The following is a 24,789-nucleotide window of genomic DNA, read 5'->3' as shown; positions in this document are numbered from 1 at the left end:
GTAATAATATGGTGTAATAATATGTTTAAATTTGATTTATGATTTATGCTGTGCTATCAACAAAAACCAGGCAATAGGTGTAGCCAGCCAACAATAGTTGAGTTCAAAACCAAAATGAAGTCTTATGATGCTGAATATGACGGCCTTAATTTTAATAGACAGATGAAAAATACACAATTTGTATACAAACACTTTGTTGTTTATTTAAACCAAATGCATATTTATATGTTGAATATAAAAATGCAATGGATCACAATTAATTTATAACAAACCCTCTAATTAGATTATTAGATACTTTTTAATGTTTCCCACACCACTGTTATATACATTTCCTTGTCATATGTACAAATGATTTTCCCTTATTTGGTTTAAAAGAAGTTGACTTGAGCCACACAAGGATACATTTTAGTCTGTTCTACTATTTAGTGCACATTAGTTTTTTTGTTCCCATGTCAGTAATATTTTGTGATTTCTTGGTCTCTTCAGTTCGAGCACATTATTACACAAGTGCAGTGAGTTCTTCAACAGATGCTGAACTCTGTGATGGTTCTACCTCTCGTGACCAGAAACTGGCCGTCTGTGTCTGGGAGCTACGACAGACAAGGTGGGGGATGGAAAGAATTTGTCTGGTCTGCTTTTGGAGTTCTAGGAGTGGAGTGGTTTTCATTTTCTATGGGTTAAACTAGGTGATGTTTATTGTTCCTGTTGAAATGAGTAGCAATCAGCAGCTCAGCTGACCTGGATAATACACTGTTTGAGCGCCATACGCAAGACTTTGGTTTGAGCTCTTCATTTTACATGACACATAATTTAATCCTAGCTTTCATGAGTAACCAGACTCAATAGAAGACAAAACATGGAGTGTAATTAAATCCAATTGGGGCAAGGTAAGAAAATGTGTGTTTTTTTTTTCTTTGTGCAGTTTAAAATAAAACTTCGACCCAGGTGTTACCTCGAAGCAGTATTTATTACATTGATTTATGTTTGGTTTTGGAGAAAAACCCTGTTAAGGCCATGATTAGATGCAGGAGTGCATCAGTGCTTTACCCTGTGCTCCTCCAACGCCGATATAGGATGCAGTGGAATAATTGCTTCATGTAACACCATTAAGGTTGAAAAGAGCAGATCGATGAGCTCTCTCTGCAGCAGTAACAGTACCGAGATATTTAAAGTCTGGTCCCATGAGTAAAGGACTTGATGCAAGTTACTGTTTTGACTGCAGACAGCATAACCTTATTTGGTTGAAAGTAATCTTTTTTTCCTTATTGGAAAATTGCTTGGCTGCTATTAATGTGAGAGTCTACATCGTGTTTGTGTAGTTCCAAACCTATTTAATGGCTTTATTTGCGATTTAACAAGATTCGTCCACCTGATTTGACTACAAGTAAATCTACTATTAATAAACACGTCATGGTTAAACCCTAGGTTCATTTTATACCATTTAACTCCAAGGACTTAAAATACACACCAGCTTGAGAAGAACCGTGGAGAGCAAATGCAAACACCTCAAGTTCAGCCACATACTGTAGCATCAATTACATGTGGAATTCGGGGCATTTGACATGGTGTTTTCCTGCATAACAAGATAGCAGAACATGTCCTTTTCTGTTTAAATATTAGAGCATTCTTTCCATGTGCCCTGCCACTGATGACCTGCAGGATTGGGAGAGCTGTGGGAAAACTCCCAGGCGGGTGCCAGCTAAGCAGTATGAAATGCAGATATGCACTGTTTTGTCGTTGCCATGTTAGGTTTTCCAGGACATATTTTTGTATATTTTTACTGGTTAAATAAACTGTGTAAAGAAAGATAAGTCCCCATGTTTGTCATTTGTAGGTGAAACAAGGAAATAACCTCAGTTCTGTTTTATAAATATAAATACAGTTTGTTTGTGCTGCTGGATAATGTCTCTTGTTTCCCTGAGGAACAACTGATGCAGCAGTCCTGTTGTCTTTCCATGGGCGTGACTAACATATATTTGGCTTTTTCTGTCCAGGGACTCAACGACAACGAGGATTCCAAGAATCTCACCATGTTCAAGGCAGTGTTGAAGAAGAGCAGAGATGGAGGCAAGGGGAGCAAAAAGGAGTCAGGTATGTGCAACATCAGGCAGAAACCCCATATACTGTATATATAAATATATATATATATGGGGATATATATATAGAAAGATATGGATATGGATAGAGGGCGGGACACTGTCCATCTCTGCGTGTCTCTTAACCTCCAGAGACAGTGCAGTCATTGTGTCATAACAGATGTTTACCTCACTTATGGAAAACTGTACCATTTCCAACATGACCTAACATGAGTCATTGTCAGTGATACAGTGTTGACTCGTCTCTTTTTCTCATTCACTGCAGCCTCAATGCTGTTTCTTGACACAGCTGATTGACCATTTATGCTTAGACTGCATCTGCCAGCCCTGACTTGTGTTTTCTCCTTAGGTTTCTCTAGTTCAAAGAATCTTCATGTGTACAGTTGTTACATGTCTTGTAGTTGGCCTGTCTATCCTGCAGTGTGATGCGATTGCTTCACTCGTCATTCACTGTGAAGATTAGAGGCTGAAATAGTCTGGCTTTTCTTAACACATCACTCACCTTCAGTGCTCTCCAGCTGAGTTCAAAGAGTGACATTACTTTTGTTTTATTTCTCTTCCTACCTCCATGAATCACAAGTGATAACACACACCCTGTTTACACACACCTACTCACCCACACACACAACTTTGGAGCGGCTCGCACACAAACACACACATAAATTCGGGACTTTCTGTGTACGAGAAATCTGGGAGCTGCCGACTTTTATGGCCAGTCATGGCTTCTTTATACCAGCCTCACTCTGTCCAGTTGGGCTCATCCATCAAGCCAAAGCAGCCCTCTCCCCTTTTCTCATGCTGGGACAATAAAACCTGACCACTCCTCTCTGTTGTTTAGAGCTGCTCAGACAGATGAGAGGTCACAGGGAAACAACAGCTCACCACGGTCAGTTTGCCCCACAGTTAGCCCTGCACAGACGAGATATCTGTGCCACTGCTTTATTGAAGTCTTTCTTCTATGGTCAGGCCAATATCCATGAAACTATTGGCCTATTGGCTTTGACTTGATACAGCTGGGTTTGTCCTAAGTAATCTTAAATAAGGATTTTTAAAGAATCATGAATATGAATATTTATTACTTCATGAATATTTATTACTATTACTTCCTCCGTGTAGTGCAGTGTTTAGAAACAAAATAAGATACTAGACGCACCTTGTGTTTTACCTTATTTATAGCAAGGAGCCAAGGATAGTACTATATTCCTTATAGAATGTAAGTCTCTGTGTGCATTATTTTTCCTTTTGGGGGGTGAAAGAGTTGGGTGGAGCTTACAGCTGATTCCAACAACTACAATGTTATAGCTTCACTATCGGAATACAAAAGGCTTCAAAACCAGCAGTGGTGTGCAGTGAGGGGTTCATTCATATGGAACGTGCTGATTTTTTTCTTCAGACTGACCAGAAGGATTCATTTCCTGTAAAAACTGCCCGGCAACATACTATATTGGAAATCAGTGGGAGGAAAGACCTTGATAATGGTGTAATTGCTAGATAGCAAGCCATATGTTGGTATTGACATGGTGGCTGTGGACTGGAGGAAACTTCAGAAACAACCAGTCAAGGAAACTCAGCCCCGAAGCCAGATACCACCACAGTCATTAGCTCTCCTCTGGGATTTCTTCATCGCCAAAACCACAAAAACTCTCAGTTTTCTAATTTGGTCTCTCCATCTTGTGCTCCTCCTAGTTCCTTCTCTTTTGCCTTACTGTTCTAGACTTTTTTGGGGATGTCCATTTTGATCTCCGTCAGTACTCTTTTATAGTGCTCAGTGTTTGTGTTGTTGGGATGCAACTCTGCTGTGGCCGATTGCCTTTGATTTGGGTTTATTTTATTTTTAGAAAATGTTAGAAAAGGTACATTGCAAAAAGCTTTAAACAAAAACAGAAGTGTATAAATCTGAGACCATCAGGTCTGAGAAGATAATTGAACAATAGCTGATTTGTTGGTGTTTGTTTTCAGGACAGGGATGGTATAGAACAAATCTGTACCATAATTCAAATTAAAATGCATTAGCAGAAATACCAAACCATACCATAAAATAATTTCTTTTGCATGATAATGTGCTGTATCTTGCCTTGCCCATTACATATGAGGACATGAAATGAAAACATGTTAAAATAGTATTAAAGACTAAGTCAGTGGTTCCTAATGTTTTTAACATTTCATGGTTGTTGATGCCAAATTCCCGTGAAGGACATAAAAATCATAAATATCTCTCTGCTGAGGACAGCATTACTTCAGTCAGTCCATGATGTTGCCCAAGAAACAAAAACATTTGTGACTCAGCTGTAATTGTTGAGGATGACTGTGTGTCGACTGGGTTATTCCTCTGAAGTCTCTCAGACTTGGGCTTCACACTCACTGAGCTTGGCTGCTGGAGGCAGCTGCCAGACAGCTGTCTGTCTGTTGCGGGTGACGCAGTCTTAATCACAGTAGCATGCATGTACTCGGAGACCTACAACAGTTTCAGCTGTTTATTTCTCCAACTACTCCCCCCACACACCTCCAACAACACACAAACCATGCTCAGACAAACAGATATACAGCCACCAACAGTTGGCTGGAGTCTTTGTTATTTAGTCTCCTGCACGGACACAGCAGACAGTCATGCACCTGCCTGGACCTGAGAATTCCTTGAGAGGTCCCATCAACATAGGAAAGGCTTATATAACCCCACCAGAAATATATGATCTTTATAACTGTTTACATGAATACTGATCTACTTGACAGTATGTAGAAACCCCTGTTCGTATTGCAAATCATATTAACATCGCTAGTCAGTCATAATGTATTTTAAATACCAAAATTTCAATTTACATTTAGCATACACTTTTAACAAAACAACTTATAAGAGGGGGATTAATAGTCAAGCATGTGGTTCCTCTGGGAATAGAACCCAGAACTCTCTGCTCAATATTTCTAAGGCACCGCTACACTATGGAACCAATTCTAATGGTGTTGTGTGATTTTTTTTGAATGATAAGTTGTACAGTCCCTACAGACCTCTTCACACAGCCTCAGGCAAGTTTTTATGTTTACTATCACATCACTAATGTTGAGCTGCTTGTAGTAAATACAACCATGTTAGAGGCTGGTGGCAGGGTTCACATGACACAGACCCCAATTTAGTTTAGTGATTAATGATACTCGGTAACTACTGCCCTACAGACCTCTTCAAACAGCCTCAGGCAAGTTTTTATGTTTACTATCACATCACTAATGTTGAGCTGCTTGTAGTAAATACAACCATGTTAGAGGCTGGTGGCAGGGTTCACATGACACAGACCCCAATAGAGTTCAGTGATTAATGATACTCGGTAACTACTGTATACATATCTTGTGCATCATTCCGACAGTACATAATGGGAAACCTCCGATCCTCCAGTATAAGCTGCAGTGAACCGCACTCCTTTTATTACTTTGCAGACCAGCAGGCACATATTCATACTGTAGGCAGTGTATGTAGAGAGAATTCACCAAAGACTTTTGTTAAAGGGGTGTTTTTGTATTCCACTTCAATGCAGCCTGGCTTGGATTTCAATAGGGAGTTAGCGTCTGGATTTACAGGTTTAAACTGTTCTGCTGACTTGCGAAACTTCTCACTTTGTTATGGCATTTTTAAGAGGGAGAGTTTGATTAAAAAGCAACTCAATCCAAGAGTTTCTGCAAGATGAAGTTAAAGGTGAAAGAAAATACTCATCAGGATCCATGTACACACTGTTGCTAGAGGGAGCAAAAGAGTTCATTAACTACTGCTCTGTTGGTTCAGCTGTGGCGGTGACTGGTACACGCTACCTCTGCAGTTTCTTTGAGTTTTTTTGGCTGTTTTGACATGAAGCAGGTTATTTGTTCTGTTGTTTTTGGAAGATTTCACATGGCTCTTGATATTGGTACAACCGCAGGGATGAGTTGGAAAAAGTCACCCTGTAATATGGAAGTATTTTGGTCTATTTTTACTGCTCATTTTTGTTCCACTTATCAGTGAGGTTCAGATAAGGGTGATAAAATCAGTTCAGTCCGATGTTTATGTATTGTACTGTCCTGTCTATTTCTATCTCTGTTGTGATACAGTTAACTACAGGCACAGACATCACAGAGATTCCTTCCCTGTTTTCTTTGATTCTTTCTTTTTCTGCTGCCCTCGGGGGTCTACCATCAGGAATTTCTACTGTTATGTGAAGACTTCCCTCTGTAAACAATAACCACAGGTGGCTGGACAGCTATGTATCATGACGAAGAAAGCACCAAGCCCCTAATGGACTATTGTTTGACGAAACAAAGGGCTTTAGTTGGAGCGGAAATATAAAATTAAACAACATATGAAATAATTTATAAAGCCGATGAAAATGTGTGGTTCCTGCATGGCTTTGATTACTTTAGACAGTGCAGTTGAAACATTTTTGTGTCAACACTGGACCCAATGGAGTAATTAGTCTTTTTCATCTGGTTTCCAGAAATGGAAATGTTTAATTTTTCCACTGCTGGCGTTCAGGATTAACTACTGGGTACCAACCACAGCAATTTGAAGAGTCATTAATAGTCTTCCAAGGGTTTCAGGACGTCTCATGTCACAGATGCATGTGACTTCATTCCCAGTATGGATCAAACCCCAACCCTTCCATTTCCTACCCACTGCCATTTTTGAAGCCTGATACATGGCGGTGCCTTCATGTAGGAGTCACAGCAAACAGTGAGTCTGGCCTAAATTTCCAAGGAAACTAAGGTGCAGCCAACCTGGCTGTTCTACACCAAACCGCTGGATTTCTGATGAAGTAAATAATAAGGGAGAAGCATCGACATGGGTTGCAGTTTTTGTTTGGTTTCTTTGAGAGTCCAAGGTCTTTTGACGCCAACCCCTGCTGGCCAGTCCTGGTACCATGCCACAAAAGGATGGTTATCTTTTCAAAAGAGGCTCTGAGAAAAGGTGTGTCTTTGTAAGAGTCTGCGGTTGGAGAGTTGCAGTCTGCAACAGTCTACCTTTATGGAACCACTGAGATATTTCACTAACAAACACATGGTGGCTGACCATCTTCGCAGACATTACCCAACAGGAGTGAGTCTAACCACAGGTTTCAGGATCCTTTTGCCTTGCCTTTGGTCTGTGACAGCTGGGTGGCAGCCTCCTCTTCAGACATATCGACCACAACCATTTTTATGAAGGATTCCTCCTCGTCCTGTGGTTTGTTTGAGAACCTAAGGAGAACACCCTTTCTGAATTCTTTCGACGTGGGTGGACGTTCTGCATTCTTTAGGAAAGTTGCTCTTCCTCCAAGGATAATGTTTGCTCCAGGTGAATTAGGAATGTGTCTTGGATGCATGTTTAAATTGTGGGAAAGAGCAGGAAAGAAAACATAAACTTATCTCTGGAAAATCTGTCTCTAATAAAATATCAGCCTCAAAATTAAAAATTTCCCATGCTGGACCAGGACAAAAACAAACAAGATGCACACTGTTAACCATATATGTCTGGACCACAGATTATATACATTATACCACCTTTACATCATGGAAGGATAGAGTGAATGAAATGCCACACACAGTAGAAGAGAGACAGGAGAGACGAAAAAAACCTCAAGACACATGATTAACATCCTTTGATTAACCATAATAAGCAGTATTCAGGGAAGAACCACTGACTCCTTCATTATCAGTTCCTCATGAAACTCACTTTATACTTAAACAACCTCATACAGTCATGAAGTTGAGACTTGTTTTAGTGTGGATTTCTGAATTTTGTTCAGATTAACCTGAAAACACCTTTAGCTGTCCAGTTACTTTTTTCTTACCACAAATAAAAGAAAACTCGTCCGTCTACGTATGTAATGCTTTTTTTGGTCGGTGTTTTGTTTTTTCTCCTGCTAGCCATGTTTTTCTCCATTTTCATGTCCAGACAGTTGTGGTGGGATTTAAAACGCTAGAGAAAAGAATGCACCTGATTTACAAAGGAGGCCATTGAAAGCACAGACCTGCATGGCTATCAAAGCCCTGCGCTGCCAGCAGGCAACGATTAGCAGGGCGTAGCTCAAACCACATCATTCACTTGCACACACAGTGGTGTACAAATACACACACACACACCCACACACACACATGCGCAGAAACACACATGCCCACAAACCTCAGGTGTATCCACATTAGACACTCCCTGTCTCTGCTTCTGAAAGTAAAACAAGGGTCATTAGACTGGTCCGCCGTGTCTGTACTTTCTGTTTACATTGACCTGTACAGAGAACTTTGACCTTTGTCACATTTAATCTTAAGGTTGAGTCTTAAGCTGATTAGAACTTAAAGGAGGAAATTATTTGTAGCTCAGAAATTCAAATTTTTAAGAGTCTTTTGACTCCAATGTCAGAAATAACCTGTTCACCTGCTGATCCCTATAGAACTTAAAGGAGGAGTCTTTTGACTCCAATATTAGAAATAACCTGTTCACCTGCTGATCCCAATCCTAGATAGTAATAGGTTTTATCTAATGTCTGGTTACAAATAAAGTTACACAACCTGTTCAACCTTTGAAACAACAGGACATCAAATCTATTCATATTGCTGCAGAACCAAGCACATGGAAGTCACCTTTGGATTACCCTGTTATTTAACTTGTGTGTAAAAGAGATTTTGTTCTTGCAGTGTTTTTGGCTTTGTGCAATTCCATGAAAAAACATTTTTTTTTTTTTTAGAAAATGTTAGAAAAGACACTCAATAAAACCCATCAAATCAAATTCAAGGTTGAGCTATAGCTAATACACCTCCTGCTGGAGCATACAGTAACTGCTTCTCACAATTTGAAGTGTTCATGGAAAAGTATTTAACCGATGAATTTAAAACCTTCAGGTTTGTGTTTCAGAGGACAGCTCTATCAAACATGTCTGAAGATTGACACATATGGAGATTCCTGACACGTTGTTCATATTGGCTGTTTTTAGCTGAGTGGGGTGTTTTTGCTTAAACAATTTGGAGCAATGAACTCATCTGTCCCATGGATGACACAAGTGTTATGGTTACAGTTGCTACCGGTGAGTAATCTCATTTCATGGCTCGTGAAGAATTTCCATTGTTTCATTTTTACTGGTAGAGATTGTTTTCATTTCTTTTCAAGGACCCGGTGACATGTAGTGGGCAGCAAAATGCAGTAGCTGGTGGATAAGTTTGGCACTGGTCCTCCTGCCCAGTGGTTTCTGGTTGGGAGAAATTTGGAGAAATGCTTCCCAGAGGCCCCACTGTCTGCCACAGCAGCCGGTGATCACTCTCCATTACCCTAATTTGGCTCTCACACACTCAGCATCACCAGTGGTGCCTGTGACCTTGGATGTGGTGTGCACAGCAAAAGCAAGGAGCCAAATAAATGCATTAGGACACTGTGGAAGCAAGGTGTGATGTCATGAACACCACAGCAGCACACTCAGTCATACCCCTGTTTGACTTCCCCCTCCCCTCCCTTGCACTCACGCAGACACTTTTCCCACTTCTAAGCAGAGGAAAAAACTGTTTATCAGTTTACATGGCAGGGTGTTTTCAGATGGTCTTTGAAGGGAAGATAGTGGCGGTGTTGGCAGTTCATTGGCTGGAGAGGTCAGCAGGCCACAAGTTTTTCTAATTACAGCGTGACCTGCCTGGGCAGACACATTCCTTCAGTTGATTTTCCGTCCTGTTTTCTTACTTACAACATCCTTTTTTAATCTAGATGACCACTCGGTGTCTCGTTTTTATGCAGTGGACTCTTCTGTCAACCTTTGGAAACGCAAGCTACAAATTGTCCATAATTGCATCAGTTTTCTTTGATTTTTCCTTTTCCCCCTGGCGGTTTTGAGGGTCGTGCTTTTCTCATCTGTTGCCATCTTTCCATGCAGACACCAAGCCACGCTGTCACAGTGACTGACTCTCAGAGAAGTCTGTGTAGGCGTCTGCTGAGACCTCTGGTCCGTTTGGAGCTGTGGGGCCCCTTTTCTGTCCTCCATCCTACTTTATTCGATCTTTCTCTGTTCTGCATCTCTGAACACAGGGACTCTTTTTTTTTCCCAATTTGGTCTGTGGATGAATGTCTTGCCATCATTAGCTCAGGAGGGTGTGAGACAGGCTGAACTAATGACCTCGGCTCCTTTGTACCAGGCCTCAAAGGAACAGGGAATGGTGCTTACAGCAAAGAGGAACTGTTGTTAGAGAGTGCTTTATTGTCACCACTGTCATAAATTGTTTTTTGATATTTGTTTCAAGATTTTTTTTTTTTACTAGGTTAGTGATGGTAGTATTTTGGCAAGTTTGAGCAACATAGAAAATAGTGGTAAAAACATCTTGTACAATGTATTAATGGCTCCCGGTCCTTTTAAGTATAAAATTTTAGTTTTGAAAATTAGAAATAATTTGTATTTTGTTTTCATTAGACATCAAGTGTTTAAGTTGGCTAAATTCATATGGTAAAAAGCTGCAGGATTGTCACCAGTTCTTGTTTATCTTTGGGATTAAGCTCTTTGGAGGGAATGGACGAACAGCCTTTGTGCCATAACTTGCCCATTTAAAATGAGTGAACGGGCTGTTGTCCAGGAGTTTGTGGTGTTCTCATGACCTCACCTGGCCCCAGAAGAAGCGCTGCCTAATGATCTGTGCTAATGGCAGCTCAAATCTGTTGTTATACTACATCTCCCTGGAAACACCAGGCATCAGACCATATTGCTCTTGTGTCAGACAAGTGGATGGGGAGCAACTCGCGGTTTCCTTTTCAGATATCATTAACAGACATAAATCAACAATTAACAGTGGACAAGGTCATGATGTCAACAAATTTAAAAAAGAAAAGAAATGAGATATCCTAACCAACTCTTATCTGGTACTATTGTACATGAATGTAGAACCTTAGAACACCGTGGCCCCAACTGGGTTCATGGTGGTGAGATGATTGATCATAGCAAGGACAAGTTTGCTGGGTCCATCCATCATCCATCTGTCCTTCCCCCAACTGTAGCAGCTGTTTCGGTGACTTATGGAGGACATTGTTTTAATTAACCCCATGTACAATCCATGTGAGACATTTTATGACTTTATGTTCAACTTCTTTATTATCGCTTTCATTGTGCATGCAGGCGATATATTCATCTCCAGTGCGAGATAAAGACAGCAGACATCGTAAATAAATACTCTAGAAGCATTAATGAATCTCTTAACTCCAAGGCTGCATTTAGGACATTTCGTAATGACCGGAAAATGACACACTGTCATGATAACAAGGTCAGAGCATTTGATGGCAGGCTATCAACACGGCACGTGACCTCACTTTATATTCAAAGGCGGCTCAGAGGAGAACATTGACCCCAGCGCTGCAGCCTAAAATAGGGCAGTTGTCATGAATTTGGCCTTTTTCTTTTAATTTATTTTTTTCACAATCTACCAGATACCCTTTTGCTTTGGGCACTCAATCATACACACTGCCTTCACATTGCTAGCACAATGCAAAATGTTTTTGTGTGATTTGACCCAAATCAAAAATAGGTTAAACACCGCAGCGGTAATGTTTGACAGTCAAAAACATGGATAAAGAGAATTGTCTTTTGAATGGCTAATTTGGCTTCAAACCCCTGGCCAGATGGTGAGCTTTCACATTTACTGTGGATGTGTTTCGAGTTAATGGTCCAGTCTATCGTACGGATCACATGAGTAACTCTTTACAAAAAATGACATGCTCTTTTATGGTGCATTCTAAGGCTTTTAAAATCAAAACTTGGAAAATATTCTTCCAGTTTCTTTCAGAACAGATAAAAATAGATTATGGACAATCATGCAATCAAATATGTTAATCAATTGACAGAATAAGTAATGACTAGTTATCAACACTATTCACTCTGCTCTACTCTACTGTGTCGCTCACATTGACAGACTTAGATACTTCCAGATGACAGATGCATAAACGTCTGTAGGTGGCAAGGGCTGTTGGACCAGTACCAGGACTAAAGGGAGGGATTTTTTCCTTTCAGTATTTTTCTCTAAACCAGACACATGGACAAAGACCAGGACTACATGAATATTGCAATTAGCCTTTATATTAAATTAGCCTTGACAGACAACCGGTTATTGTCGAGGAAGGGGAGACGGTCCATTCCCCAGACATAGCTGCTGAGTTGGACTCTCTCACCTTTCTAAAACCATTGCATTTTGTCAATTGATCCGGTCTGATTGGTGGGAGATACAGGCAGCAGCTGTGGAGCTTGACCCAGAGTGAATCTAAGAGAGATGGATTCAGCTGCTCAGTCAGCCACCAATGTAATGGTTCGTTCTGCATTTGACTTAGATGTGGCTTAAATCATGAGATCATTTATACATAGTACTTTCAACAAGCTTGGATGCATACCGTTGCCATTTACTACATTGTATGATAATCACTGCCATCCTCAATGTCCTTGAACTCCATGATACGAATGGCAGTTCTTTAACAGCATAAGCTGGACATTATGCAGACTTTGCTCCAGGGAGCTGCTCTGTTTAGTGTCTCAAACAACAATTTCAGACATTTTAGCTTCCACATAGAGATTCTCCAGATAATATCTTCACAAGATTAGGGTTGTAGTGTTTTTTGTTTTAGTGTTTGCGGCAGCAGCCTTGTCAATGACTGATGGTCTTCACAGCTGGGTGAGACCATCTATCAATATGTTGTAGAATCAAAGTGGAAAGAGTAAGGACGGACCATGATGGGTTGTTATTTTGTGATTTCATACCGAGGGTCCACCTGCCTTTCCTGTACACACTGGCCGAGTTGCTCATCAGTATTCATGTAACAGCCTCTCACTGAAAATGGACCTCTCTCTGGTTCTATATTGGCATTTAGAATCCCTGAGCAGATTCTTGAAATAAAGCATGATAAAGACCTCTTTAAACTGATGATTTATGAAGAGGAATGGAAAATGTCATAGTGCCTGTGAAGTGCTGCAGCCCTCCTCCTCTTCCTTCTCCTCTCCCCCCTAGTGACACACACACACAGACACAAAACCCCTCCTTGTCAAGTCTCTGTTCCTCAGGGACCAGTAGGAAGGAATTCCAGCGCCCAGGCCAGTGCAGAGAAAAAACAGAGGCACAGCCACTGTCTTAGACTTTTTTGGATTTAATATATTTCGCCATCTTGACTCAACCATGCAAATGCAGCTGATTTGTTTTCATTATTAGGTTCATATGAATTTGAATTGAAAGTTTCAGAGCTGCAGGAACTGCCTCTGTTTTCGATGAGCTGAATTTATAAAGGCGGCCTGTGTTGTTTCTTTCATCAGAGGCCACCGGCGTGGATGAGGAATCCTTTGAAAGCAATAATAGAGTTGATCTCTGCACAGATAGAAATGGCGGAGCCTGACTATTCTGGAATTTATCAACTTCTTGTAGTGTAAACAACAACAAAAACAGCTTTATTATTAATGTACATAATGTACGTTAGACAAAAGTGAAATAAAAAGTTCACCCTGAGCAGGGTTCACCCTGGTATCTATTCTTAGATTACATTACCGCATGTCTGTAATGAGTGAACGGGCAGTGTGTCAGTCCAGTTTATTGTCCAACACAATGCTTGATGTACTGCAGTTATTGTAGGTTATTGTGAGGTAAAGCAAAGACATTCTCAGACAATTCGAAAACAATCCTTTGTGAAAACAACAGAGCAAATTCTCTCCATATCCTGCAAGTATTGTTTTCATCAGAGAATTCCTTCTTTGTGGAATTCAAAGAATTTAGCACACAACACAAACAATTTGTCTCGTCTACAGACTGAAATCCAGTTCCTCTCAAATCAGATAGAAAAGTAATTTTTGAGTGTTTTGGCGCAGCGGGAGTGTGCTGGGCCCATAACCCAGAGGTCGATGGATCGAAACCAACCTCTGCTATGCGTTTCTGGTTGTCTATCAATTGCCATAGTAACCTAATATAAATAGTAGAACTTTTCAGATTTTTTTTCTAACTCTAATTTTTGTTATTAATTTTATTTGGTATTTTAAAAGTTATCTTAATATATAATAATATTTTTTAATATACAGTAATTTATTTTTTTACATACCAACAGAATTGGTCTGCCATTTGCAGTATTTTAACAGCTACTATAGCTTCCACTGTTTGTGCTGAGTATATATGTCTGAAATTCCAAGAGTCTCCTGGGAAATTGCTCCGAGACTGGGTGCATGACTTCACTGAACCAAGTGCATACTGTATGTCCTCAGAAATGTAAAGTCGAGGTATTTGCATCTTATTAATACACCGACTCTTCATCATCACAGGCGTCTTGCGCCGGAGACCCTCCCCCAGTCTGTATTCCCTCTTGTCTGGGTCTCTCACTCTCTGTGGGTTGTTGTGTGTTAACCATGATAGCTTTTGTGAGACTGTCACCCTGGTCGCGGAAGTACACGGGGAATCCACATTGACACTCAGTCTAGCGGGAGAATTGCTCCTCTGGTGGATTGTCCTTCGGTCATCTTTCTTTGTGTGTCATTTGAAAGAATCTGCATTAATTATGGCCTTTCTTCTATGGGCTCCATAAAATTAACTAGTGAGAAGCTAATGGAGTTTGGGTGTGTGAGTGTGTGTCATTTTTGACCAGTTCCACCAACTTTCTATATTTTGCTCTGTAACTAGTATTTTGTGGGAATCTCCTTGGTTTGGTTGGAATATTACAGGCAGTGGCGGACAGGCTGGGGGAACCACAGCTTTAATACACTCACTCTGGTACATGATATACATTTTTAGACTTTGCATCTCTCACATGCTTGAATTGTGGCAATTGCAAAGCCACGTTAGAGACATAAATATTTTTTTTAGTGGCTTTCACCAAAATACGTGTTGTGTTTTTACTTAACCAAACAAACACAAATTGGTTTCACTTAAACCACATTTTTGGGGATTATAGTGAATTAGAATATCTTAAAATTCATGATTATATGTGCTTAATGTCAATAATTTTCTATGTAAACCTTTACAAGTTACTAACACGATCACTGGCTGGTTAAACCTGGAAGTTATTTGCCCTTAAAATTCTCATTTCAGCACGATGATTATACGCAACGTAAAATGCAGATGGTGAGCGTTTCAAAAATGGTGTTTACTACTATGTCATCAGACTAGGCTTTATCCCTGTTATTTAACTAGCAGACAGAAAAAACAAGGGACGGAGACAGGGAGCAGGAAGACGTATATCTGTCTGGCAAAGTGTTGTTTATATTAGCTTTCTCTTGTCACTGTGATGAATTGACAGCTGATCAGGTGAAAACGAGACATGTCTATGTATCTAACAGTATCTTTGGGCGTACACGCCATATTGTGCAATATCAGATCACTAGGTGACATAATTACAAATCAAAACAGTCAGAACTGCTGGTAAACCCCCCCCCCCAAAAAAAAGAATTGCAGTGGGGGATGATGGCGGTTTAAGCTAGCAGTAAAATGGAAAATATTTTAGTGTTGCTAAATATATGAATATGAAAAACATATTCATATAATTGTAAAATGTATATATGTATAACTTGGTGGTTGGTATTTCATGATGACAAACCAGCAATGGTGGTTCTGAACATGTTCCAATAGTTTTGTACACCATTAAACCAACATATGTTTGATCCAACTTTGAATCCTTTTTAATTCTGCAAATAATCCCTTTCCAGTAATCTTTGGCCAAAAACAGGGCAGCGGGATCCAAAATGGGGGTCCACACCAGCACTGTAGCATTGGCCGTATTTCTAAAGGCACTCTTTTAAAGGCTTAGTTGATAATAGAGTTAAAATTTATGTATTTCTAAAGGCACTCTGCTTAGTTGATAATAGAGTTAAAATTTAATAAATGACAATAAAGAAGAAACCCTCATCCTGATCATCACAGACATACTTTTTCAATTTTTCTCAGAATCCTTCACTGTTTAGTTACCATAGTGATGGATCATGGCTACCTATTACATGTTGTATAGAGGGAACGTTGGTTGCGCTGCTCATCTAAGAATGACTCAGGCCGACCTGCTTAAATAATTGATTAGTACCTAAGTGTTTATTTTTCTAAATCAGTGTCTTGCAATAATATTGAACTGTTTTTTCGGGCAGGGCCTGTCCTCGTGGGCTCAGGCCCTTCACTTTGATGAGGAAAAAAGTGCACGCTCGGCACTATAATCAATTTTACATCATCTTGGGGCAGCGCTGTATAATTAGAAAGGGTTGATTTCTTTGACCACAGCGTAGTCTAAAATTGTAGGCCTTGCCCCAAACTAGGGTTTAGGAAAGTAACTGAAATAGTGCTGGTGAGTTTCTGTCCTTATGTCCCTCTGTGTGTTATACAGTATCGGTCAGATGGCTACAGAGTCACCGGGATGTGCTGCAGCCAATTCACCAGCACTTGGACAAGTGACTTTTATGTGGCGCCTCTTGTTTTCAAAATAAGCAACCAAAATTATAACCTGAGCGTAATCTCTTCATCACTGAATATGGTGACAGCTGCAGCATGGTGACCTGCTGTGGCTGCAGCCCCTTCTTCAAAGTCACTGGGGTAGTCACACTGCACTGGCACACCACTGTTTTCACATTTGTCACATTTGTCCTGACCACCGCAGACTCATGAGATGTATGTCGTAAGTCAAAAAGTTCCAAGACAGAAATGACTGTTACAAAAAGATTCATTTGAAGGCATCATAAGACATCGATCTATCATTGTCTCTGTCAAAACTGTAAGGTTTTTCAACTCTACTACGAAGAAAATCAGAACATTAACATCAACTTTTTAACCAATCTCTAGTGGAAATCTGTTAAAATGATGGAAAACATAAATCTTCCTGGTTCAAATATTTCACACATGGACGAGAGACTAACTTTTACTAATAGAAGCAAACTCCTGGAGAGAAATAGCCCAGCCTAATAAAATGGGATCTTGTCATGTCTGGAATGCTGGATCCTCATTTCGATAAGAATCAAATTCTAAACCTGAAGCTCATATTTAGAAATACTTCGCAACCCTCTGTGCACAAGGAATGTGCAAAGGAGCCTCAATAGACTTCCCTGTGAGCTAGTTTTGGTTTCTCTGCGTTGGATGTTTCCTTTTAGGTCAGGGTAGCTGCAGGTTCTGACCTTGGCTTGGTGACCTGTGGGTCAGGCTTAGGTATTTATATGCCCAAGGGCATTCATAGGTGTTGCTGCAACTTTTCCGCTTCCTGTCTCTGGCATTTCTCTTTGTTTGGGAACACCTTTTAAAACACAGGACACCTTTATGTCCCCTGTGGTGAGGTGGAAGCGGAGAAACTGGGTAGCTGTTTTTGATTAGACCCAGAGGCTAGGCACTTCCCAGTGGAAAGGATCAGGATGAATAGTACTAAATAGTAGCTTGTCTCTTGTAGTTCTGTCTTTAGTGATTTGTTCAAACGTCCTGCAGACGGGCGTCAGTGCTAATCTGCTGAGCTGCACAGTGGTGAACACGGAGCCTTAGCTAATAGTCCATACTGTGGTTCACCACATCTGCAGTTAAGCTTTTGCTAGGTCTGCTGACGTACAGTCTGCGCTAACAGTGAGGTACCACATGTTATCTTGAGGTTGATAATGCATTAATTTTAATATGATGAGTGGGTGATATTCATACCACAGAAGGGTCTCCTGTACTTTACTGTTAGTTGAATGGTTGGCTGGAATGGACTTTCCGTTGAGATTTTTTGCTCACAAATGTAAAATAAATTTCTTTCCCTCATTGAAGGCATTGCATATCACTGAGAAAACAAGTAATGAGGTACAGCCATGTGTAAATAATGGGAAATTAGAAGAGAAAACCTTTTTAATCTCGACAGGATGGGATGAGGACAACTACTGAGGGACATGTGTTTCAAAGAGAACAATAAGTGGGGAAAGAAAACTCCATTCTTGCAATGTAAGAATACTGATTTCTGGAGAATTTTTCCTCCAGCACACCTGGCCTGTATTATACACTGCTGTGACCGGTTCAACTGGGTCTTGGCATTAAGAGTGCCGTTGTAGATTCCGTGAGGAGTTTAACAAAGTATGTTATCCTGTCAAATAGATTTGAGGCAGCAGGAAACTTTAATCTTCTAAACATGTGTTGCAGAATCTCCAGTTCACCAAACAAACGTTCAGATTTATGCAGAGGGACACTTGGATTTGGGTTTGTCTTGTTTTCTTTGTTTCTTAAACAGTTCAGTAGTGGAGTACTTTACATATACATATATATATCATTGTTGAGTATTCAACTGATTCTACAGCTGTAGTTTGACATAAGATGGAAGATCAAAAACTGAAAAATCTGTCTATCTCTCAGGCTTTTCTCTGTCATATTTCTGTTTGTTAAATTATATTCAATGTCATGATCTGTTTGTTAAATTATATTCAATGTCATGAAGCTGTCATACGCTGAGTCATATTCTTATTTTAAATATTCATATCAACCCAGAGGATGGAATAATTTATAAGATTTAATGCTTTTAAAAAGCCATTGCTTGAAATGTTTTCCCTATTAAATCCTCATTTTCTTAAAAACCTTTTTCCAGTGGTTGATTTTTTCACAGTTCTTGTTGACAACAAAACATTTGCATCCAATCGTTTTTTTTATTTTTTTTATTTTGCTATTTGTTTTTTGGCTGTGATTCACATTGTTGTCTATTAATTCAAGAAAGAGCTTGGTGCAGCTGAGTTCAGTCGAGAGGGAATAGGGAGTATTGGAAAAGATGAACAACGATGACGTGTCTCAATATAAACCTGCCAGTGAGTGACAGTTTTGATAACACACTTCTTTTTCCCATAAATCACCTTGAAAAGAGGAGTCGGACAGCGTGCTCTGTGAGTGGCATGTTATCTTAAACCCACTGGTCAATGACACGGCCATATTTACTCCACTAACTGGTTGGCCTTCCCATGTGCCTCAGTGGCATGAGAAATACTCACTGGACCATGACCCAGGGTTAAAGTAGATATAATGAGCTGCTGTTTGTTTTCCAGGATGAATCTTTTTTTTTCTTTTTCTTTTTCCCACTTGGACTTATCTCTCATGTTCTTATCAGTCATGACATTTTACTGTGCATTTACATCACGGTACACCTGTGTTAAAGTAGTAGACTTTCACTTTGTTTGGCCTTGTCAGGAACCTTGTGGTCCCTAATGCATATTCATACTTTCTATTTATTTCTATGTTTTAAATGCTATTAAAAAAAAATCCACTTCTAAAACATTACACCATAGTCTACCTGCTCCAGTCTGTCCTGTTTGAAATCTCTAAAGAGATTTCAACAGTCTGAGATTAAAAGCACCTTACAAAGTATTCAAATACTTTTAAACACACGTCAGTCTCCCCGCTGCATGTGTAACAGCTTTGGTGAAGATACAGATGTTGAGCGATATTTGGCATCTTTTCAGCCACTAATCAACGCAAATCCCTGCGAGGTGAACCTGAAGAGTGATGCGTGTAAACTTTCAGGCAGTGGAGGAGAAACAGAACCTTCAAATAAACGGTGGAGGCGCGCTTGATGAAGCATGCACCGTTGGCAGCGAGCCTGCATTTAATAAGGGCACATACGTAGACAGTTCATTGACGGTTTAGATAAACAGCAGTGTGGCAAACACTGACTTTAGACACACGGTGTTCCTGTGTTGAGATGAGAATGTCATGTGTGTTTAATGTGCTCTGTAAAGTCTCCGTACCAGCCTGGCAACAGTCTCAAAGTAACAAAAGATCAGTGTTTAATATTTAATTTTCCTTGTTTGCATCACTTACAGGAAATGTCGGTGCACATGCATTGAAGTCGGTGCTGATCCACCTTTATCCCTGTGCTGTAAGCTGATTTGTCAAGAGGCCTGTGGCACCTTTGTGTGTTAGGTTGAATAACAGTCAGTAATCAGGAATAAACAAAAACCACTGGAGCTGAAAATGTTTGAAAAATGCATGAAATGTGTTTTATCTCACATCTGACACCGTGAAGGACTTCTGTGGTTTTGTCCAGAAACAACCTCTGTCTCCTGCACAATATAACCATCAGAACCAAGTTGTTCTGTGCTGGCAGCATAAAATATTTCCAAAGTTTTCTCTGAGGTTTTACATTTCTGGCCGTCAGACTCGGGATGGTAGTAAAAGAAAATTATTTGGTACATTGTTCTTTTAGGGGCCGTTCCAGGGTTGATCTGGACAACTTTATTTATTTATTGAAAGGCTTGGTGTGTGTAGAAACAGCTAAGACATTACATCAGTTATCACTAATTATTGTGTTGAAAATACTCTTAACTTGTTTTCAGTCAGTCAAGTCAATTTATTATTTTTCTCACACCAAATTTACAATAAAAAGTACCAAACGAGAAATTCTGCCACAAAAATCAAATCAAATAACTTTCTGTACTCGGTGTGGTTTATTTGTTTACCATCTGATTACCTGTACAAACATTTACAGGTGGTATTCAGACTCCTAACCTATCAGCCTGTGTTTGGTAGTGTATTCCCTAAGGAGAAATAATGATTTTTACAATAGCATGAAATAAACAAAAACCAAGTGCTCTGTGAGGTTCTACCCCTCCCTCTAACTCTGAATCTAACTCTCAATCTTGTGCACATAGCAGATTAGTGCTTAGTACACTTACAAAACACACACTGCTTTGTTAAAGAGTACTGGGAGTTTAAACGGCCTTAACCTAGAATCACACTTTGATGTTGTAGCTTCAAAATCCCAAAGCGCTTCTGACCCACTATAACGGTATTTTAATTCCTCTCTACAGCTGATCTTCACTGTCACAGTGCCCAGAGGAAATTCCCACTGGAGGGGAACATGCAGGGACCTGGCAGCAGCCACCAAAACATACCGGACGATGTGTTCAGGCTAAACCTGGCTAAAGGAGTGTCCATGTCACTGCCCTCCTCACCTCTCCTGCCACGACAGTCCTACATGATGCCTTTACGTCCTAGCAAGAGATCACCAGGTAAAGTAGCTTCTCACTGTGGTTTGTTCCATGATTTTTAAACATCCATTTCATACATTTTGATCCTTTTAAGTGAGGTGTTCTCACCAACTGTGCGGTATTTTTTTTTATTTTTGTTTATTAAAGATCGATATAACTCTTTCTTCTGACAATGTGGAATAACTATGTACTTCTCTGTAGCTGCTAGCTAGTTGGCCAAAAGACCCAAGTACAGCAGAAGGAACAGGTGTTCAGCTGATGTGTCACAGATGTTCCAGAGTTTCCATTGGCCCAATTTAAATTTATGCAGGAGGTTTATTTTAATGTGCCAAAACAATGTCAATTATCAATTAACAATTATCACACTACCAAAAGGGTCATGGAACCCCTGACTATGGCCTACAGATCCAGAGAGGTTTGGGGACCCTATGTTGAGAACCACTGCTTTAAAATACTCCAGATACTACTGTTGTCATCTTAATAGTAGTTTATCTTGGGAAATAATTGAACACCACAGCTTGAAATCGTAACATTAGCTCCACCTTCCCAGATCCAACCTTTTAGCACGGTCCACACACAGGGATTTGTTTTTGTCACTTCATGCCTTTATTTGATCACCTTGTGTTGAAGTATAGGCCTGTACAACTGTGCTGCGTGTTTACACTTTAGTGGCTCGTAATGGGTGGATGTTTACACTGGATCTAATTGTGTGCCCTCCTGGGCTTCCTCCACTGCAGCTGCAGGGTTCGACCCGAGCCTTTGTATCCTGAAGACTTGACACAGAGAAGAGAAATCCTTTAAGTGGCCAGCGTGCCCCCCCGCCCCCCCACTCACATGTGGCTCTCATCTGTGGGCTATCTTAGCCTTTGTTTGGAGTATTCGCAGCTTTGATCTGTTTAGTGTAAAGATGAGTTGGTGGGAGGGGGGCGGGGCCTGGGGAGTGGGGTTTGATCTTTGTACAGACTTGTACCTTCACATTCATATCTAATGTAAAAATCCAGTTTTGGTTGTTTACCTTTTAAACCAGTTTTGCACGCATGGATCGTCACAAGCCTCATTAGTTGTAATCATGATGTTTGATTTTCAGGCCTTACATGTTTCTGCAGTGAACTATTTGAATGTTAACAGAGCCCAGATGCACGATCAGTACATTCTTGTTCTCTGACAAAAGCAGCAAAATGTAATTGATACTTTTTAAAAGGCTTTTCATTGGCACACAATTTAATCAGCTAAAATACCCGACAGTGATAGTAAAATCCATTGACAGGCTATTTATGGCAAAACTGCAACTTCTATGATTACTTTAAATCAGCACACTAATAAAATGTGTGTTAACTGGTATGACCAGGATGGGGAAAAAAGGATGAGATTGTAAAGGTGAAGAGGGCTCATGGGAGAGAGGAGAAGGAACACTCATTAAAGGTATATTCCCTCATGTCTCGCTCCGAGGAATGAAAAAAGAAGAAGGGGAGAAAAAAGGGCAGACAAGACAGAACACTGTGGAGATCAACGCAGGAGTGAAGGTCGGGGGAGGGTTTGAGACGCTCCTCTGTGGTCCTCAGAGGTAACTGTGAAAATCCTTAGGGGGAGAGTTCACAGCTCCAGTTAATAAACACATACTGTAGGAAATGTCTCAGGTCAGCGATGAAAACATACTGGGTCGTGCTGCATTTTCTGTTTCCCGGCCACATTCAGACATGGAGACAGTGGAGTGTTAAAAACCCAGTTTAGTTATAGCTCAGTGGTTAAGATGTGTGTGTTTTCCTTTAAAATAATGATAGAACAGAGAAATAAATGGAAATTCTTAATGTTACTTTAATTAGGCGGAATCCCTAGTGGTTGGAAACTGAAATTCTTGGTAACATTACCCAGTGGTGATTTAGTATTAATGCTGAACCAGTGTATTCCTACATTATGGGTGGGTGCATTACTGTTTCTTAATGATATTTTTATTGGTCAACCCCAGTGGTTTATAGCTGCAGTGATACTGGCCCATGAACACTATGTCTGCAGTACTAGCATTTATGTATTCCTGGATAGAATATAAATCTTGTGTAGAAGTTTAAACACGTTCCTGATCTCTACTGCTCATTACTTGATCTTGAAAGGTGTTCCTGCTCAGTGAGGACTTATCCACAGATGGTTGTAGTCATGCACCACAGATGTGGAGACGAAAGAGTTTCCAACACAGGAAACATGTTTTGGAAATGTACAGTGACAAGGGAGTTAGTAGAAGCAACAGCCATGAACAAATCAGAAGTAAAGGGGCTCAAATACTCACAACCACATCCATGTACAGTACATGTAATATGGTGCACACATAATAATAAATGTCATAATAGGTCATAATAAATTGTTTCTAAATGCAGGGATTAATTTTCCGGACCATTAAACTGGATTGTTTACCGTTCATAGACAGTCCCTTTGTGTGATTTCTACAGTTTCAGAGGCTTGAACAAAGCAGACACAGGGTGAGGTGGTGTAAACACAGTGTGCAACGAAGGCTTTTAGGAAGTTAAACAAAGGGTCATAATGTGCAACAAAGGCTTTTAGGAAGTTAAACAAAGGGTTAACAGTGCATGTGTATTGTTTAGGAACAGCACCTTCTGTGTGACCTGTGTGCACAGTATAACATAACAGTATTTTGTCCATTCACTGACTCCTAAGATAATGACTGCCATCCACATCCGACTGGTGTTTTCCAAACTTTCAGTAGAGCGGTTTGTATAAAGCTTTCACCGACACTTGGCTAAGCAGTAACTGACCACATGTTTCTGGCACCAAATTCAGTCTTATAACAACAACAGGACAAAGGAAATGAATTTTTATTATGAAAAAAATTCACCTCAGAGCCAAAATAATTTTTGTTTATTTCCGTTTAAAAACCACCTTTTTTTAAAAAATCAAATACTAAACAATACAGTTGTAGCCTGAACAGTCGCTGTTAAAAAATAAATAAAAAAGACCTTCATTGATCCCACATTTGGGAAATGTTCATGTTAATAGCAGACGTGCTAACCGCTACACTCACTTAAAGCTAATGTATTTAAAAGGTAAACCATTTGTTTACCATTTTACCAAACTAACTGTAAGATGCAATTATTCAATAATTATTCAAAATGTCTCATTCTTCATGGTATGGACGTTTTTTTTTTTTGTTTTTGTTTTTTTGCCTTGCAAAATGTCAGTTGATGTTGTTCCAAGGTAATACGCTTTCTATCTGTGATTGGCAGATGTGTCCTGTTTTGGACATGGGGGCTTTACTTCACTGAAGCACCTTGACCTCAAAATAGCATCTCAATGCTCAGCATTTGTTGAGGTTGTTCAGATGAGATGGCCCTATTTGTCAATCAGCCTCACCAAGCAGTAAATAAGCTCATGGTTTACAGCACTTTTGGTGGGCTTTTTTTTTTCTTCTTTCATCTAACTTCTCTGGTGACCCTGCAGATCATGTGGGTCGTTGTCTACATTCATGGAAATACACATTAAGGTCATATGCACAATTTCTGATTAAAAAAAGATGTGAAAATATTTTATAAACCCTTCATAGTCCTAACAGGTTGATTTATCCGCTGTCATCACTTTTGTTTTGGCCGGGAAGCGGTTTCGAAGATACGAAGAGCATTTTGTGGCTAGGGCTCATTTCCTGACACATTGGGTAATCTATCACAGTTTGCGAGGCTTCGACTTAGTGGTTGTTCTTTTCATGAAAAACTTCACAAGGGACAACAGAGAAATACTGAGTTAATTAGGAGTGTGACGGATGCCTGAGCTGCAAAGCCCTGGTGGTGTTGAGTGGTGCAGCTTTGATCAGTTAAGCCCTGAGC

General features: G+C 40.0%; 1 protein-coding gene across 1 annotated transcript in view; it reads left to right on the top strand.

The window, feature by feature from the left end:
• tanc1b (tetratricopeptide repeat, ankyrin repeat and coiled-coil containing 1b) overlaps positions 1 to 24,789 on the top strand; it is a 94,721-nt gene that overhangs the window by 7,621 nt on the left and 62,311 nt on the right. Inside the window, exons 2-3 of the mRNA XM_008328735.3 lie at positions 1,995 to 2,091; positions 20,783 to 20,983. Of these exons, the coding sequence (XP_008326957.1) occupies positions 2,031 to 2,091; positions 20,783 to 20,983 (262 nt within the window). The 5' untranslated portion in view covers positions 1,995 to 2,030. The remainder of the gene's footprint in view (positions 1 to 1,994; positions 2,092 to 20,782; positions 20,984 to 24,789) is intronic.

Source organism: Cynoglossus semilaevis, chromosome 16, assembly GCF_000523025.1.
Source record: "Cynoglossus semilaevis isolate Cse_v1.0 chromosome 16, Cse_v1.0, whole genome shotgun sequence".
Taxonomy (NCBI): Eukaryota; Metazoa; Chordata; class Actinopteri; order Pleuronectiformes; family Cynoglossidae; genus Cynoglossus; species Cynoglossus semilaevis.
The sequence above is the reverse complement of the archived record's forward strand: the minus strand, read 5'-3'. Positions and strand labels throughout refer to the sequence as shown.